Consider the following 19,865-nt stretch of genomic DNA (forward strand, 5'->3'; position numbering starts at 1 on the left):
AAGAGAGCCACACATTTATGAAGAGCTAATTACATTATTGATCATACAAACCAGATTCATTATGAACTCAACATGTGGCACAAAAGTAATTTCATGAGTGGTGTTATTCCAGCATCAAGTAAACTGAGAAGTGAAAATCCTTGCAAAAAGACAGTAGTTACAAAAATAATCCTCTAGTGTGCCATGTCTCAGCAAGTGAGATTAAAAAGACAAAACAGAACACCTCAAGACTGCAACAACAAAGGTTTTTATTAGAGTGAAGAATATATAATCACTGTACAGAAAACATTTAGAGTTCAAGCGTGAAATACTGAACTGCTCACTGTGCATTCCCATTGCTGAGCCTGTTAGCAATCATTTAATTGGCTGCCTACAGCTGGGGTAACTTATCAGTACTTAAAAACTTGTAAGCAGGCAAAAAATGACTGTCCATTCTAAATGATAACATTGCCAAAGGCAGGAAATAAAGGATCCTATGAATTACATTTAAAACTTATTCAGGGAACAGAGTGGGTGGGGAGGGACAGGAGAGGATTAACATAGTTTTGTGAGGGGTTTTTCTGCACCAAGAAACTGTAGCCTCCCTGCTTTAGCTTTGTATCTACTTCAGTTTTTAAATAAGAAAATATATTAACATGTACAAGAATTCACCATTAAATCCAACCTCTTCCAGTTATCTTTGGCTTGAGAGGAAGTTGCTGACTTCAACCTTTGAGGCTCCCAAGGATGGTATACAAACAATGATATTCCTTTAAAAAAATGGTTGGTTTTAAACCTTTAATGAACAGAGATTCAAAAAGCTTCTCTACCTTCTGAGTTCTCAGTTCTTCACACTATTAAATCTGCAGCTTTTGCCTTCCAAAACTGTTTGGTTAAGTCCACAAGGGCTTGAGAAAAGTCTCTGTTTTGTGAATTTGCTTGTTTCCCCCATGAGCAGGCAAAAAGCTTATTTTCTCCAATACTGAAGGAAAAGAAAAGAAAAAAACACAACAGCACAGAGATTACTCAATCTGCTTTACTCTCAAAGAACAAATGCTATGCACAAATTGAACTCTGTGTTTAAAAACATGGTGAAATGTGTAAGGGTAGATGACTTTCACAACCTTTTAAGGGAAAAAGCAGAAGCTAACTCTATATACCCCTTTGACAAATTATTTTATCCAATATATACAGTCCTGCTGGTAGACATTCCCTATCTTATTTTGACATCTAGTAGGAGAAAAAGAGAAGCCCTGTGCTGAGGTGCTGCATTCTCTGATGCAGAAGCACTGGGGTTACTGCCAGGAGATACTCTAAATCCATGGAACTTCTACAGCTGAAACTGAGTTTGCTCCTAAGCAGATATCAGCCAAGCATTAATAAACCCCCAAAACTGTACAGTTACAGTTTAGGTGAGACGCCCTGTATCCCACAAGCTTTCACTTTTCTAATCACTGCTTACCATTTCAGCCCTGAATACAACTGACTTGATTTGTAAATTTACAAGGGAAATAAAATGTGAAACTAGACACTTCAACTGTAGATTGTTTCCTTCTCTACAGAAATAAATAATGCTGCTAAAATGAAAATGACTCTCCAGGGAGAAATGGCTATCTAGTCTTCATTAGTGTCAACTAAAATTAGTATGCACCTTTTCCTCCTCTTGAGAACTATTGTACAAAACCATTAGCTTATTCTAAATGCTGAATTTATTTACTTTTGAGACAACTTTTTTTTATAACCATTAAGGAGAGAGGCAATGCAGGAAAAGGTGTGTAAAATATCTGATAAAATAACAGATTAGAGACACATTAGAAATTAAACTAAAGGCTTCATAACACAGCCGTAAACTGAACACAATTTAGAATATTATTATAAAAGAAGAATACTGAGCTGATTCCAAAACATCCAGATTGCTTTATCCAAGAGCTTTACTTAATGCAGAGTGACATACAGAACACTGAAAACACCATGGTTACTATAATAACCAGCCTTGTTAAAAAGCTCTTAAGTGCTGCAGTAGATTGCGCAGATTCCTCACAGGCCTATTCTGAAGGCAGTAAAAGAATAAATATCTACTGATAAACAAAAAATGTGTTGAACAGCATTTGGAATTAAATACTGTGTGGCATTAGGCCAAATCTGCTGTTTACACTTGTGACTTGTGTCACAACACCTGCGTGGCATTGGGGTTTTTTCCAGAAAACTTATAAGACTATGAAGAACAAGGCCACTGGCAATTCCATGCAGAATTACAGATGAAGGAAGGGAAAGCTTCAACTGGCCATTGAGTAAGATGATCCCTTTACAGCAAATTCACAACCCATTAACTGTTCATTTGTTTAATGATTTGCAGACTCCATGAAGACTACAGCAGCAAATTCTTAAGACTGCCTCAGACAAAAAAAAAATGATTTTGACTGATGAAGTAATAAATATTGCTAAGAAGCCTCCCATTTCACCCATAATATAGAGAATTGACATTAATTACACTTACTTTTCATTGGATTCTTTTTAAGTATTTAAAAAATACATTAATAAACCACAGATTCTTAAGACTTGTCAACTGCTGATTAATCTTTGTCTATTGTTTTTGCATCCTCCTCACACTTGCAATCCAGTATCTTTGCAGGAGAAAGCCTGCAAGCCTAAATTTTTTAGAGTGCGAATAAAGGCAGTAACTAGAACTCCAAAACTAGCGTCACATGGAGTCATGAGATGCCTATAGCACTTGCAAATCAACACACTTGTTTTTCATTCTAGGCACCAGATGTCTGAAGCAGAAAGGAAAGCTAAAAGCACACAGGTTGCACACTCTGCAGCAGTGCACAAAGATTGCACAGAGCCTCAGGAAAATACCTCTGTGATGAAATTCAGCATGGGCCAGCTGAAGGGGTAAAAACCACAAAATGACATAACTGTATCAGGCCTACATTAGTGGCTGTCACATCTGCTTATTTGGTGTCCAAAGTGTAATACACCAGTGGGCTTGCACATTAACCCCCAAAAATATGAATGGAAGATGCAATCAGTGCCTGCTGGAATGTGTATCAGCATTTTGCTTAGAACATCATTCCTGGGAGGCAGAATCACAGAATGGTTTGGTTGGAGGGATCTTAAAGACCAACTAATCCTAGACCCTATTCCATAGGCAGGGAGACCCTCCACTAGACCAGGTTGCTCAGAGCCCCATCCTACAGAAACCTGGAATAACATTCTTGGGTACTTTTAAATATTCTGAACAAATCTGTTCTGTTATTTTAAAACCAGGGAAAAAAGATCAAGCAAAACAAGCCTGAATGGAAAAGCAAAAGGTCACCTGAATCCAACCTGTAATACACTTTCACAAATGCAGTAACAATTATCTGGGAGAGTGTGGCAGTCACCTCAGGCCAATGAAGTAAAAAGGCATGTCTTAAAAAAAAAAGTGACTGTCAGTATGTAATGAAAAGAAAGGTCTACACACATACTGGACAAACTTAAACCTGCAACCTTGAATATTTCTAATAGCTTTTACTTTTTTTATTTGAACCCTAAGGCAGATGCCAGGCATTTTCCACTTTGTCTTATGAAATTCCCATTCTCCATCCAAAGTTCAAAATAATCCATAGTGAATGACAACAAATTTTGCATCATTTCCATATAATTACACTTCCTTCTTTTACATCTCATAAAACATCACCTTAATTAAATATATACATAAATGGAAATTACATTATTTCTTCTCATCCTGCTCTACAGTGCAATTCTTCAAAATAAAAACTAAGTTTGAAGAAAAGAACAGATGCTTTTTAGCAAAACAGATAGCCATAAGAATAGTTCTCCACAGTTCATACCAGAATTTGACTGGCCTTTTGAAGAAAAAATCAATTAAAAATCAGGATAATGACTGGCTTTTCAAAGCAGTTTAATTTTTTCTCCTAATTCCATTTCTTGTCATGGTCTAATACTTAAGGAAAATAGAGTAATGTCTCAAATCCACGATAGACACAAACTAAATGTGTCTATCGTGGATTTGAGACATTTTTAAGACGGTTTTAAGGAAAAAAAAAAAAAGAATTGGAAATTCAAAGCAGAAATGCTTTTGTAAACACAGTTTTATTTAACACGGGAATCAAGTATTTTATTGTCTTAGTGTGTATTGTAGTAATACAGCACAGAATAAAAGATGTTGGGGTAAACACATCATTCTTCATAGAGGGTATATTGTAAAAATAAAAATAACAGAGCCAATAATCTATTGTCACCCAGATCATCACCAAGAAGGGTCCTGTAAGGTCTTCCTGGACCCTTTCTGTTCCAGTCTGAACAATCCCAGCTCTCTCAGACTGTCTCCCTAACAGAGGTGCTCCAGCCCTCTGATAACATTTGAAGTGCTCTGGACCTTCTCCAGCAGGTCCCTGTGGTTCCTGTGCTGGGAGCCCAGGGCTGGATGCAGGGCTCCAGGTGGGTCTCAGCAGAGCAGAGCAGAGGGGCAGAATCCCCTCCCTGCCCTGCTGCCCACGGGGCTCTGGGTGCAGCCCAGGACACGTTTGGCTCTCTGGGCTGGGAGTGCCATGGCTGGGCCATGTGCGGCCTCTCACCCACAGCACCCCCAAGCCCTTCTGGGCACGGCTGCTCTGCGGCTGCTCACGCCCAGCCTGGATGGGCATCAGAAGTTGGTCCCAGACACCAGACCTTGCATGATTGCTATGGTGCTTCAAAATGTTTTATAGGACCTCTGCAAGCTTGTTCTCCAGTCCTTACAACGAAAAGTTTCATCTTGTAGTAAAATGAACTAAAATATCTCACAGTGATGAATCTACCACTCACAACCTCTCAGCTACCACAGAGCCCAGCAGCAGAGAAGAAAACACCTCACCTGTGCAAACTTGTGTATTTGCTCCACGACAGCTGCAAAGAGGGCATGGACACTCTCATCAATTAGACTCTGCATGTAATGGACAGCTTCTTCATCAGACAGGTCCAGACGAAACTTGTCCTGCACCTGGAATGGGAGCAGAAATGGCTAAAATTAGTTCAGTGGTTAAAAACATGCATTATTCTATCAATGTATACAGAAGCAGACACAGTCATTTTGGCAGTTTAGTGAAGAATCTCTCTCTTACTTCTAAGCTACAGATTCTTGGAAGTGTACAATGTTATTTAAAACAGCTATTTAAAGTCCTCTAATAAAAAATAGTATTTAAATAAGCTAGAAACAATCCCCTAATTCAAACCAGTAATTTCAAAGCTCAAGGTCAAAAAGTCAAGAAAAGCACTTAGAAATACAAGTTTAAGCAGGACTAAAATCCTATGAGAAAAAGAGGTAATATTCAATATTCTGTAGAGAATGAAATGCTGCTTGAGAAAAAGCACAGAACTTCACCTATTAAATACAAATTTGGAAGAGTGTGGATGATCCCAATAATTTTAGAAAGGATGTAACACTTGTTACTCTAAACCTACTTTCAGGTTAACATTTGTCTTAAAAAAACTCTAAGTAGAGTTAAGTAAAAAATAGGCAGTTAAGAATACAGAATGGGAGGAAAGTCAGCAAATCAACTGTGCCAAAACTGACCTTTGTATGTAAGTGAGAATTTCTTTAACTGTATCCACAGGCCAAGAACACTTGCTTGGAGACACTGCTACCCCTTACATGGTTTTTTCTTTTGACAATAACATTGTACCAGTAACACATTCTGTTACATTTAGTACTTACGACTTGCACATGAGTTAAAATCTGAATGCTCTGAATGCACAATAATTAAGAATACGGCAATACCTTTATTTTCCAATTTCTGTCTTGGCAATGCCAAGAACATCTGTGAAGAGGCAGCAGATGCCTTTCAGTGACTTCCAACTAATTCAAAGAAAACAGTTCAGAACTGATCCAAATTCCCCTAACATACTGGAGGCCCAGCCCTAACTCCACTAAGCCTGGTTTTATCCTCTTCTGCCTTGAAATCTCTTCTGATGAGCCTAGATCCTACCACTGCCTAAGCAACACTATGGCCATCATTTAAAGTACTAGTTACCTTGCAAAGTAGTGCTGGTAACAGAATTTAAATTGCCCAGCAAATTCACATTAGTTGTGGAAGATTTATTGCTGACATGTAGTCATATGCTTTATTCTCATAAAGATAAATCTCAAACTATTCAAGCTCTTCTGGAGCTTGAGTATTTCAGCCTCCTGCATAATGAACTAGGTAAAATGGTATCAAACAATCTCTTTTACCCTATCTTTATGCCAAGTGAGAATGTTTCACATCCTAGGTAAGTTGTTTCAATGATTAATTGTCCTGTTTAACAACTGTGACCTATTTGCTATCTGAATTTGTCCAATTTCCATCTCAAACAGTTGAGCTCATTAAAACTTTTTATATTAAAGAGCTGTCAATCAGAAATCTCTAATGTAGGCAAATATCAAATGATTTGTTTCTTAACCTTCTCATGGCTGTGACTGTAAGACAGAGTTAAGTCTTTCCTAAACATTTTCCCTGAATTCACTATTTTTAGCTGGTGACAAAAATGTGAGCCAAATTATTTCAACAATTTTCACAATAAGGTTGAATTTGTGAGGTGATACCACCTTCATGTCCTAATTTGTATGCTTTCCATGCACCAAGAACAGCACATACTCATCAACAGCCCTCTTTATGACAGCAAAAATGCTCCAAGATTTCAGTTGAATGTTAACTGATTTCAGTTTAGCATATAACTGTGTTCCTTTCAAAGGTCATACATTCCAAAATAGTGCCCTTCAGCACTGTAATAAAAAGCCTAAGCTAGCCAGCACAGTATGGAAAAATTATGGAATTGTAGAATCCTTTAGGTTGGAAAAGAGTTCTATAAACATAAAGTTTCTTCATTCAAAATAACCATTATAACTCTGTTGCTGATATGTTTGAAGTAAGTATAAAGCAGTTTTTTCTCAACTTCCTCTCAAAAAAATGTTTGATCAATATGAAAGAATGGATTAAGCCAAAAAAGTTCAAACTTTCAATTAAACATGTTACCAGTGAGAGATTCAGCAGATTATTCTAAGAAGTTCTTGTTATGAAGAACTTTCATCTTCATAACAAACAAGAGAAGGAAGTTTATTAACTCCTACATCAGAAGTTTTAGACAGTGAATGACGCACACAGTAGAATCCAACGGAATTTAATGGACTACTCACGTGCTTGCAATTATGCAAAAGCTTAAATGCATCCCCAAATTACAGCAGAGATTTCTTTCACATCTAGTTTAGTGCTCACAAAAAAGGTAATGTTAATGAGAATTCATCAAAATCACTAGCTCCACTTTCAAAAAAAAAAAACCAAAAAAAAAACACCATAACATTCTTTTCCACAAGTTTAGTAATCAAATACTTTGTCAATCTTCTAATTTGCTCACAGAAGACCTTCTCAGAATTTTTGCAGTTAGTTATATTTAAGATGCAGTTTCATTCCACAGAATGAATGACTAATTAAACCCACCTCCCACAAAACACACTGGGCACACTGATATATGTGCAAAGAAATTCACCGATGGTTAGATCTCGCAATCAGTTCGCAATTAACAGAAGGATCAAATGATGCCCAGTGTTGAGTCTTTGCCTTAAAGTTTTTCAGCCCTGCATTAAAACTGATTGCTGAAACCTAGATGAGAAGAAATAAGGCAAAATTACAATTTACCGTTTGAGCTGCAACAGCAGCAACAAGATTAATACACACTGACTTACAGCTACTGTAGGAAAGCAATAGTAATTCTTATCTGAACTCTCTCGAGTTCCAATGTGGGATGAGTTCTAAAAGCTGACAGTTTCTCACAGATGAGGTCAACAGGAAGAGATTTTTGCATGGTGTTAAAAACAGAGCTGAATTCGAGGGGTGAAATTCTGATGAGATATACAATTATCTCATTTTATGCACTTATGAATGATGACCATCATGAAGGCATCAAAGATGACCTACCTGAAGACTTAGAGCTCTCACTTTGATACTTAAATCAACTGCATTGTTATAGTTCAGGATTTGTAAAACAGAGAAAAAAGAAGCTTGATGAATCTAATTGAACTTTTGCTTTGATTCCAGAAAATGAACCATTAAACTCCATTTGATATACAAATACTCTTTTGAAATATTAAATCTCAAGAGGACAACTCGAATGTTCCAAGGATGAAGAGGCCAAATAAGTAAGAATAGTCTACCAAGATACTGACTTTCAACTTGAAACTAAATTAAAGTTGTCCACTTCCTATCCCCCTGAACAGAGGATAGTTTAGTATTAAAATCTACAACAAGAGGACTGAAGTTTGTAAGGAAATTCTGTTAGTTACCCTGATACTGCGCCTGTTTTTCACATGACAAAAATTAGAAGGGGAAAAGAATACCAAGGACAGTTCAGAAGAAAATATGGGGGAGTGAAGGTGTGGGCACAAGCATTTAAGTGTAATTTACTTGTGGCTTAACTGTTGATAATGAGAAAAGAAGGGGATCATCACTTACAGCAGAATCACACTGGGGAACTTAGCAAGATAGCAAGTCAGAGAAGGGGAAAAAACCTTTTACAGGAACAAGAAAAGAAAAAAGAAAAACTACTTCACATCATGATTATCCCAAAAATCTAACACACAGAGGAAGAGCACAACAGCTATCAGAATAACAGTCAATGTTAACTGATTGTAAACTCAGACTCCGTTCTTTTCCTTGAATTGTCTTCAAGGAGAACTAAAATGAGTACTGTTTAGAAAATGGCATCAAAGATGTCCTATGAAGCTAATTTCACAGAAAACTTAGAAAACTCACAGTAAGCCTCACAGAGCTGTGTAAAGTAGGAAAAAAAAAAAAAAAAAGGATGACAAAAAGAAGAGATGAAATATTCAAGTAAACACTAATCATCTTATTAAGAATGGTAGTAAAAGATCTGAGAAAATGGGCAGGCCTGGGTTTTCATTCAGTTGAATGAATCTCCAAGTTTAACCTTCTGCCTTTGGCAATTTTGTGTTTGGAAGTGTGAAGGGCTCAGGATTGAGAAACTGTAACAAAACACAGGGGGGAGAGTACTACTGTGGGTAAGTGCACTTCCCTGCAGAGTTCCAAGACTCACTTGCACTTCCACCTTTTGTTCTTGAAGCACAAGACTGCCCTCTCCCTTCCACTAAAGAGCAGATTTGTGTGGACTTGTTGTGTCCTCAAATCAGACTTACTGTACAACGGGGACCATGGTTACCATATTAAACTCAGGGATTTTTTCACTAGCAAGCATCTTCTCACTTGTAAAACATTACCAGAAATGGATGAGGTACTTAGCACTCAGGGTTAAGACAAACTGGAAATTCTGTGGAAACTTTTATAATCTTCAAGCAGCTCCCAAATCCATATTTCATGGATACCAATAGCTCTGTTTTTCAGAATTACTGGTGGTAGTAATGTATTTTAAGGTGACATATAAGATGTACATATGAGAACCCTTTGTTAATCCTGTTTAGTTTTCAGACAAATTATAAATCAGGCATTCTGAAGACTAGTGGGTGCTTTAGTATTTGTTCTTCCAGCAACATTAGACAACACTGCTTATGTTTCATACAGTTTTATCACACTAGCATGGGATTGCGCATTGCAACTTCAGTTGCTTTAAAGAGAAACTTCAGTGTCCTTTTCCAATGCCTCAAAATATATACTGGATGTAAGCACTACTAAAATGAGACAGAGAACAATTAACAGAAAAAAAAAAAAGAAAAAAAAAAAAAAAAAACAAAAGGAAAAAATGTATTTTAAAAAAAATTTATTGATTTTATTGTTTTGCCTTATAATTATTACAGTAGTTACCATCCAATATTCATGTGGCAGAAATTGGCACTAAGTGCTTGGCTTAATCCTTATCACATTTCATCTTTTTCAGTAAATACTTTGCTCCTATTCCTGTTGCTTACAGTCCAAACAATGCACACCACAAACTATTCAGATGCTTTATTTGCATGAAAAATTTCATTTGAGAGACTATTCTGACAACAGTCTTTGTTTCCATGGTTCAATTTGAACAAAATGTGCATTCTAAATAAGTCCATGTAGGCTTCTCTAATTTTTTTTTTTAATAGAAGATAAGAAAGATGTTAGTGAATATCTGTAAACTGAACTTCTGTGAGAATTGGGGTTTCAGCCACTATGGTACTCAAAGATGATACTGTTCCAGCTCAGAATTTCATCATACTGGCCAAAAACTTACAATCAACTAGAGACTGATATAAAGCAATAAGAGCACAAGAGTATTCTCACACTTGGTTCATGTTTTGGTGTTTACTCCAACTTCTGTATTTTTTCAATATTTTGAAATTAATTAATATGCATGAAAAATCAACAGCCTAGAAACAAAAAACCTGGGTGTGCAGCTGCAGTGTCATTACCGAAATGGACAGAGAGAGGAACGTCTGCCGAAGCACAATCAGCTCAGTGGCAATGTGACACTTTTACAAAGCATAAACCTCCCTGGAGCAGTAAGAAAATAGTGCTGAAACAAAGAGCCTCTTATCAAGCAGAAGTAACTTTACTTCTCCTGTAAATTTCCTACTGGCATTAATAAACCTCTAGGAAGATTTCCTAGTACCACCTTTTAACAAATACTGCTGTTTTTGATATCCACTGCCTAAAAAGGCTTATCAAGCTCCAGCTTAGAAAGTCCTTTCCATTTCACTAACTTGGGAACTAACTCTCAATTATCCTTTGGCTGACTGGGGAGCACAGGGGAGGGGAAAAGCAGTGTAAGTTCCACTACAAGCCAGATGGAAAAAAACTGAACAATTAGCTCAGATTTAGAAACAAGGTAGCTCAGAAACTATCTGTACCTCCAGTCACATCTCTGCTTCAGCTTTTATACCTGTAGAATAAAAATAATTTACTTTGACATATTTAATGTTAAAGAAAAAACATATCTGCTCTCTCTTTTTGCTAGCTTCCAAAAAAATTAGACCGACTATTTTCTTATCAAGGGGGGTGAGCCCCCATCAGTGTAGGGTGCTCTCAGTACTACAGCCCACAGACAAACAACTTTCCTCTCTTATGATTTTATCCTCTTTTGTGTCAATCCAAAGATAGTACCAAAATGAATGGGGGTTCTTTCACAAACAGCAGTTAAGCTCCTGCTTATGGGAGCCAGGTATTTGTGCTTTCTGTGCTCACAATAACCTCGCCTATAACGCAGCATCTTTGCAGCACCTTCTTTAATCAATGGACATCTGAAACAGAGCTCAGTCAATTAGACACTGTCCTTTAATGCCTGCTGAATCCTTTGTCTGCCAATGAATCATTGGTCCCTGATGATTTCTCATTTAAAGGTCAAATCTGCTATGAAGGACAGATAGAAACCATCTGGCTTTCCAGCAGAAAAAAAAAAGCTTTTTGTGTTAGGAGGTGACAATGCTGAATCCATTAGCCACATCTGAAGAGTGATGGTGCACCTCTTCCTTACGCAAAACTGGCTACATAACTGACTCCAGATTTTAGTCATTACTACTTGAATTTATAGCAGTGGCTAATTTTACAATGCCCAACAATTAGCAATTAGCACTGCAGCTGTGCTGGAAATGGAAAAGCAAGGAGCAATGGCAGGGAAAAAAGTGAGTGTAGCGATATCTTCATTGTATTATTAGTTATGCATTGACAAGTCAATATAATGATTTCAGCCCAGTCTTTTTCCTGAAATCTGAGAAATGGAAAAGCATATGTGAAGAGTGGAAAATTTAAAGGCAATTATCTCAGAGGCCAAAGAAAGGGAGACACAAACTGAAGAGAATACTCTGCTACTTTTCAATTTAATTCCATTTTGTGACATTTTTGAGCCAGGTTTTCAGAAAGGCCTAAATCAGAGATTGGCAGTAGGAGATGGTGCCATGAACCATGAGATGAAGCACACTCTACTGACAGCTTTCATTATAAATAGTATGAAGAAGACAAAAGAAGATGAAAGGATCAAACAGACAACTAATTTTAAGCTTTGTAGTTACTTTTTTTTGGTCAAAACTGACAAGCTTTTTACCATAAAACTAAACACCAATAATCTGAAAAGGGTTTCTCCAGGTTTGAGGGTGGAGACAAATTTCGTGCAGTTGGTAATCCCTGTTTTCCAGGTTTTCCTATGGGGAAAGTAGTGATCAATACCGGAGTGAGGGAAGTGAATCAGTACCACAAGCTGTTCTTCCCACTGGGAAGTCCTAACCTATTTTTCTATAAATGCCTGGTAAACTCACTGAGTGAGACTGTGTATACCCACTGCAAGCAGACAGTTGGTTCATAAACCAGTTTTCCATATGATCTTCAAGAACAGTTGTGAAACTTCAAACAGAGCTTTGTTTGTTTTCAGGTCAATGCTGACTCACTTATTTTCAGTCCAATTTGAACTGTGAGAATGCATGATTAAGGTCAGCACTGATTTAATGTCTGAAAAAAAATGCTATGCAAAGCAAGTCAGAACGTACTGCCAAATTCTGATATGCTCTAAATCTATATATTCAGGGGAAGCCATAAGGAGTTTCTGTTTCTTTTCATGCTAGCAGGAAAAAAATTATCATCATTGCCATCTTTCTCGGTTAAGTACATGAGTAGTTTGCTCTCTTTTGTACAAGAAGATTGTTAAAGCTCCTTCAGGGAGGACAGGAACAGAGCACCCAGGTGTGATTACACCATCGTGCGCCAATAAACCGCGTAAATGAGGTGCAGTCTATACTTATTTTACAGAATGTTGTATATGACAAAAGCTACTCTTCCAATTTTGCCTTCCCTCAATCGGTGTTTCTCCCAAGACATTTCATAACTTTTGGACAGAAACAATGCTTGGACAATATACCTTCTGTTAGATTTTAAGCTTGATTATACAATTGCATTCTGTCAGCGAGCTCCCTGGGATGTCCCACGGTTATTAGATGGTAGAGGATAATTTGGGAAAAAAAACCCCAAAACAGTCTGCCTTTGTTCCTCAGATTAGTAGTTATAGTTTTTAGGAATATTTTCCACCCTCAGATTTTTCTAGAAAGTCTCATTCAACATATCAATATGAAATTCTTAAAAGAAAAAGCAATCAAATCATCCAAGGCCTCACAGAAGAGGACATGTTTCACTGAAGTTTCCTTATGATCTTACTTGGTTTCCTTTTATGATTAAAAGTAAGAAACTCCTTCCAACATCTCTTAACTATGCTCACTAATAAGTATCCCATTATCAAGCACCAATACACTACGAGAAATGACAAGAGGCAATACAACAAATAAAGACATGGAAAATAAAAGTAGTGTTCTTCATTTTATTTCAACTTATTTTATTCCAGCCATCACTACCATATGGCAGGTGCAAATTTTAGTTTTATTCAGAATATGTGTATGCTTACTAAAATCAAACCTTCATTCTGGCTCTAAGGCCACACAGATTATCTGCTGAAAGTTTAGAAAAGGGGAACACAAAAATTATTTCTGAATGCAGTTTTTACACCCTTCTGTAACCAGCAGGCAGACACTTCCTGCAAAGCACCTTCCTGCCTACTGGTGGGACAGGATATCCCTTTGTGACAGACAAAGACAAAGATTGGACTGTGAGTTCAGCTATCATCTAACATGGCAATGCTTTCACTTTGAGGAAGCAAAATTGTAGCCATTAAAGAAAAGTCTTTCTTTAGCAATAACCTTTAGAATGATTCATGCCTACTCCATAACAGCAGTATAGCTACACCTACTGAAAAGTTCCAGTATCAAAGATCTTTATGCCAAACAAATTGTTTGACAAAATAATTGCAGTGTAGTATTTCAACAGGCATTATAAAACACACAATATATATACTACTTCAGTAAGCATTCCTCTGTGTTACAAAAAAGGAAGTTACTCTCCTTGCAGTTTAATCATCAAACTAGTATTCAGACTAATCCAAACTGAAATACAGGTAAGCTACCTTGTTGCCTGTAAGTCCAGAGCCTGACTGGCTGCAGGCCCCTAAAGCAAAAGAAGGGCTCTACAGGAAAGTGAGCACAAGTGCTGCGAGGAAATGCTGGCTATGAACTTCACCTCTGCTCTTCACCAGGGCACCTTCTTAAAAACAGAAACATTTGTAAATCTCCAACTTTGTCTTCTGTGAAAGTGATACCCTGGTTGAAATGGCTATTGACTTGTCTCACACATCAAAGGTAATTTAATTTTGCAGGTCAGTCCAAAATGGATCTTTACCTAATTTGAGTCTGTTGAAATATATATAGATTTTTTGTTAAAGCTTTAAGGAAAAAAATAAAAATCAATGGAGATGCTGAAAGCATTTATTCAATTTTTCTACAACAAGGTACAGTATTACCTTGTTAAATGACTGAATCAACTTGCCACTCACCCCAAGAGAAGCAAGGCACATTGTTCCTGTTTCTATTAGTTCTAACAAAGCTTATACCTGATTTCAGGTGGGCTAATGGGTATTTAATACTCCAAACAAGTTTTCTAGCACATTATTAAAAAAAAAAAGCCAAACAACAATGACCTATTTACTGTTATACAACAGATTAAGATGATTCTGATCCTAGTCTATTTAAAGCTATTTCCTGGTTTATCTTTTTAAAATAGAAAAATGAAAAATTGAGAACTAAAGAAAAAAATTGCTTTCACAGGAGCTTTGAACATTGTCATAAGCATCCAGCAGATCATAATAACAAACAACTGCTTAATGGGAAGCTCCTCTGCTTACCCACTCTTTAGGGATCCTGGGATGTTGTATTAATTTTGCACAAATTTAAGGACTCATTTAAAGGACAACTTTGAACCAAAATTGCCAAACTGTCAACAGGATTCAGAAAGAGCTGAACTGTCAGAAAAACCCAAAAGTTTATATAAGATAACAAAACTTGAGAGAGCTGAACAATTTAGCTATCTTCCTGACAATACCTTACTGTGCGTGGGTTTTTTTTGGTTTTTTTTTTGTTTTTTTTTTTTGTTTTGGTTTTTTTGTTTTTGTTTGTTTTTGTTTTTGTTTTTGTTTTTGTTTGTTTGGTTTTTTTTTTGTTTTTTTTTTTTTTTTAAGGAACCATCACACTCTAGATTAACTTAAAAGAACCCAGGGAAGTAGAATCTTTCCTTCTCAAAGTGATTTGCATTCCTTATCAGAAACATTTGCCTTCCTGCTTCAGTTCTGTCTGCTTTCACATTTTAAAGCCTCTGTGAATGGACAGCCTGCAATCTCCCATGAGGGTAAGTCACAGTTCACTGAGCTGCACCACTGTCGGAGCGCAGGATCCTAATAACTAATTGCTGCATTTAATCTAACAGTGATCTGTCACGTAACAACTAAGCTCGTGTTCTTTTCATGCAATGAAAGCACTGTTATTTCTACTTTGTAATGGAATTTAGAGGCAACCACATGTATCTAATTCAGAGCTCAGGTGGTCAGAGTGTGTGCTGGTAATGCCACAGTTGTGGGTTTGATCCCACGTGGACCACTCACTTAACAGCTGGACTTCATAATCCCTGTGGGTCCTTTCCAACCCAGAATACTCTGTGATTCTGAATTTCCTTTTAGATTTTGCTGCCTAGCATGATCTACAGATGTATGCAATACTGTTATGCTTCACATAATCTTGGTTTTTAATTATTGTACATAAGTGAACTGTAACATACTTCTCAGCTGCACAACAGACCTTCTGGCTTTCAATTCTGTACCTTGATTTGTTAAGTCAATAAAATTATATTGGGAATTTACAGTGAGTAGAAGAGTTTTAGAAGAGTCTGAAATACTAACTATTGCTATATTAAAATCATTCTTTACAAGTATTTCACAGAACTCAACATTATATTATAATTAATTAGTGAAAGCATATACCCTTGGACAGCATTTCTAGAGAGTTTTCCGCCAAAAATGCAACACCAAGATGCTATTAAGAAACAAGGATATTGCATGTTGATAAGAAGCAAGCATAAGAAGACTCTTAGTAAAAAATATCAGAGCTCACAAGAACTGATTCAAGGCAAGGATGAACAACACTGTCACACAAGCAGTGTCCTAGTGGAAGTGGCCCATGGCAGGGGGATGGAATAACATCATCTTTAAAATCTCTTCTAGCCCAAGCCATTCTGCGATTCTGTGATCAAACGACAGGGAACTCTAGACCAGTGATAAGTAAGATTAAAATGCATCGTAAGTCTCAAACTTACTGGTGCAAACATCAAAGAAACCAGCACTTCTGAAGTTCAGTGAAACCACTGGTTTGAGCTCCTGATGACCATTTCAGTCAAGCACAAACTTATGGTGCATTTATCAGTAGACTTTGCAATCTAGAAGATCTTCCCCCTCCTTACTGTATCACTCATGTTTCCAAAGGGTAGACAGAGCCAAATACATCTTCTTTATAAAGATTAAATTCTTAAGACAGAACTAGCATTCTGTTGGGAAGGTCTCTTCCTTGCAAAGAAGGTGTCTGTACAAAAGTGTAGTTACTTCCAGAACTTGGAAGGTATTGAACCATTTCAGTTGCTTACTTTAGGCTTTTATCTCTCAAGTTCTATGTAAGTAACCTACCCAATCTGTAGGGCATTTAGGGACAGAGGTGAGGTTCAAGTATTAATAAGCAGAAATAATTTGCTGTCATTTTCTCAGGAAAACAGTTGAGTGGAGGGAACACTGTCACCTTTACCACAAAACACAGCACTTGTGACTAGCTCAGCTTCCTGGATATGAAACTGAACAGCCGCAAGAACTCTTTGTATTGATTTGAAACCAAGAAACTCTAAATAGAAATGCCTGGATCCTCAAAGAGAAAAGGAAAAATCTGTGGAAGTCACAATTTAGTTTTCTTTAAGGAAATTATATTAGAACATGAAATATTTATTTGAACATTCTGAATCTCCGCTAAAATAACTTCTTGAAAACAGTGAAGAACAGCCTATCTGAGAGACAATCCACAGCTTGAATAAAAATTACAGTGAACTAATTTCCATTGGACACACAGGCTCCACAAAGTCTTTTGGAGAATTAAAACAGATAGCCCTTCACTATAAATCAGATTATAAAAAAACCCAGCATTTGTCTAAAATGTAAGTGTAATGAAATCCAGATGGAGATGTATCCTGTATTTTTCATGTCAACTATTGCTCCAACACCAAATGGAGAAGAATGACTTGAGCTGGTATAAAGGACAAAGTCAGAATTACAGGACAAAAGTTTGCCTTCCCAAGAAACAAAAATTTCTCATTCATGAAGATATACCAGCCTACTGGTTTTAGACCTTCAGTATACTGGTTTTTTAACTAGAAGAAGACTGTTTTTATAAAACCATCCATGTCTTAAAGGTTTCTAGACTAGCTGGGACAATCTTTCATGATACAGTCAGTGTTGACTGCTTCACTTCTAAGTTTGATAAGGTGGAAACAACACTCTTCTTAGCTAAAGTTCCCACTGGAACAGGGTGCTGGAGCAGAGTGTGCAGCATTACAGGGATGATGAAAAGGCATTCTGTATTCACAGGCACATGTGCTAAGTGTTCTCCAAGTACACTCTCCTATCTTTAACTTCAGTGAAGAAAGGAATTGCTAAAAGCTTATAAAACAGGAGCAAGTATTTTCAGGTGAGACACAAATAAGTCATCATCACAAGTGACTGAAAATTTTGTAATGAGATGTCCTGGGTCACTGAAAGACAATGAAAGTGCCACAATTACCTTTTTTACAGTCTTGTCAGGTTCAAGAGCAATATCTGGAATGTTGGCATCCACCATGAGGGAAAATAAATTCAAGATCAAGTTGGAATACCTAAGCAGAAGAGCAAATTAGGTAAAACATCTTGTAAACTGTACAAAAGACATTTTGTAAACAATTTAAGAACTCATCATCATCTTACAAAGAACTGTTAATGCTTCAGAGATCCATTTTTAGTACGAATTGAAAGTATTTATGTTAAAGAACATGAGATACTGACACACACTATCAAAGTTTAAACTTCAAAATCTCTTAAACTGCCAAAACGGAATAAAATGCTCTGATTTTGTTACAGTTTTCTAAAATCATCAGAACATTTACTTAGAGACACATGAAATATAAACTATGATTTAATGTATTTTAAGTCATAATGCCATTTTCTACCTCTTTTAGGATAAACATATGCTAGAATACTGATGCAAAGGTTATTTTTTATTATTAAGTGATACAGCAGCATGATATTTATTCAAACAGGTGAAGTCTTCATAAGTACAAAAAATTATTTTTCCAATCACTGCAAGGGCTTTTGACATAATGAGTTAAATATTTAACCAGATCCAAGTCTTCAGTTCCTCAATTAAGCTCCAGTAATAATGGTAGCACAGTACACTTAGGAAGTACAAATACAAATGTCATCTATAACCATTAAAAGACAAATCAGAGAACAGTTTTCGGCTTTAAAATGGTTTTGGAAACATTCATGAGTATTTGTTTTAAAGAACACCATTTTGCCCTTGCAGAAAATTAGCTGTCAGTTTCTTTTCTAGAGGATAACTTTCAAGCTGTTCAGCAAAAACTGGAACTCCCCTTCCTCTGCAAAAAGATCTGATTCACTTTAAGATACAAAACATGTTACTGACTTCACCAATTGAAATATTGCTTTGCTAAGAGAACCAGGAGCTTCACAGTTGAGAGCAAACGAATTCTTAGCAGCAAAACTTGTTTATTAGGAACCTGCTGAATATATATCAGCTGACAATTGCAAGGAGTGCAAAGTATTTCAGCTAAACAAAACGTCTGCTTCACAGCTGTATTTTACAAAGTAAATACTGCTCAAAAAAGACATCTCTCTAGATAAACTTAGTTCCAACAAAACCACTTGACACTTTATTATTATCTGGAACTAACACTACCTAATACATTCCAATATAAGTTTTAAAACATTATAAGAAAAGCACTAAAATCAACTGTTTGGCTAGAAATCCTCAGTGTCTTATTTCTTTCAGAAGTTTTACTTCACTTCCCCAAGGGCAGAGAGCTGGAGTCAGGAAAATGACTTTTATGGCAAATTAAAAGAAAAGAAGGAAAGTTAACTCTACCATTTTGTTTCAGGTCTGGCTAAGAAATATGGCAGTCAGGTTGCTCTGCTCCTAGGAACAGATACCACAGATTTTAATCAATTTTTCTTCCACTTGCCTGAAACTAGATTTCCTTTAACACATACTTAAATGTTACAGGCACATGCTCTGAAGTCTCCTCCTAGATTACTGGTACCTTCTGTCAGTAGTTTTCCCTTCAAACTGACAGAGAATCCACAGTCTCAGAGTCCCTTTTGCTCTTCAACCACACAGAGGATAACAGTTTATAATCACTACAGGTTATTGGAGCTATTTATGTGATGGAGGCTTGTAAAAAAAGATTTTAAAGGTCTAGGGATCATTGTTAGATGCCAGTTAAGAGACAGTTCTGTTCCATACAATGAAGTCTTGTGATTCTTGAGGAATAAGATCACCCAAAGATACTCATTTGGGGGGAAAAAACATCAAGAAAAGGTAATCTGCAGGGGGACTATGGAGTGGAAAAAACACTAAAAATTAAGGAAGAATTGCTCACTATAGTATTTGCAGATCTGTCCTCTGCCCCTCACCCCAACATTTCGATAACTCAGTAATCAACTGCAAACCTTCTTACAGGCAACATCTTTGTAATCCATGAAGATTACAGCTGGGGAATTGACAGCCCAAACTCATCTGAGAGGAGAGATTTTGCTGAATCACCTGAGTTAGGAGCCTGACTTGTAAAAAAACAAACACTGTTATCAAGCAAGGTATATCACTCATCTTTGACATCTACATTACAAAGGCCCCTGGAATGGCTGACATCCATCCACAGCCAGAACAAAATCTGAGCCAGGTCATCCTAGTTTTAAGGAGGTTTAAGGAAGTACCTAAACTAAAATCTAAATCCTTCTCACATTACTCTTTGCTTTCTTCTAAC

At 36.8% G+C, this 19,865-nt stretch overlaps 1 protein-coding gene across 2 annotated transcripts in view; it reads right to left on the bottom strand.

The window, feature by feature from the left end:
- Positions 1-231: 231 nt before the first annotated feature.
- Positions 232-19,865, bottom strand: part of PIK3C3 (phosphatidylinositol 3-kinase catalytic subunit type 3) — a 66,763-nt gene continuing 47,129 nt past the window's right edge. For both annotated transcript variants that reach the window (XM_063179620.1, XM_063179619.1), the window contains 3 exons: positions 17,612-17,702; positions 4,841-4,966; positions 232-961 (listed from right to left, as the gene is read on the bottom strand). In XM_063179620.1, coding sequence (XP_063035690.1) covers positions 947-961; positions 4,841-4,966; positions 17,612-17,702 — 232 coding nt within the window. In that variant the 3' untranslated portion in view covers positions 232-946. The remainder of the gene's footprint in view (positions 962-4,840; positions 4,967-17,611; positions 17,703-19,865) is intronic.

This window comes from Melospiza melodia, chromosome Z (assembly GCF_035770615.1).
Source record: "Melospiza melodia melodia isolate bMelMel2 chromosome Z, bMelMel2.pri, whole genome shotgun sequence".
NCBI classification, from domain to species: Eukaryota; Metazoa; Chordata; class Aves; order Passeriformes; family Passerellidae; genus Melospiza; species Melospiza melodia.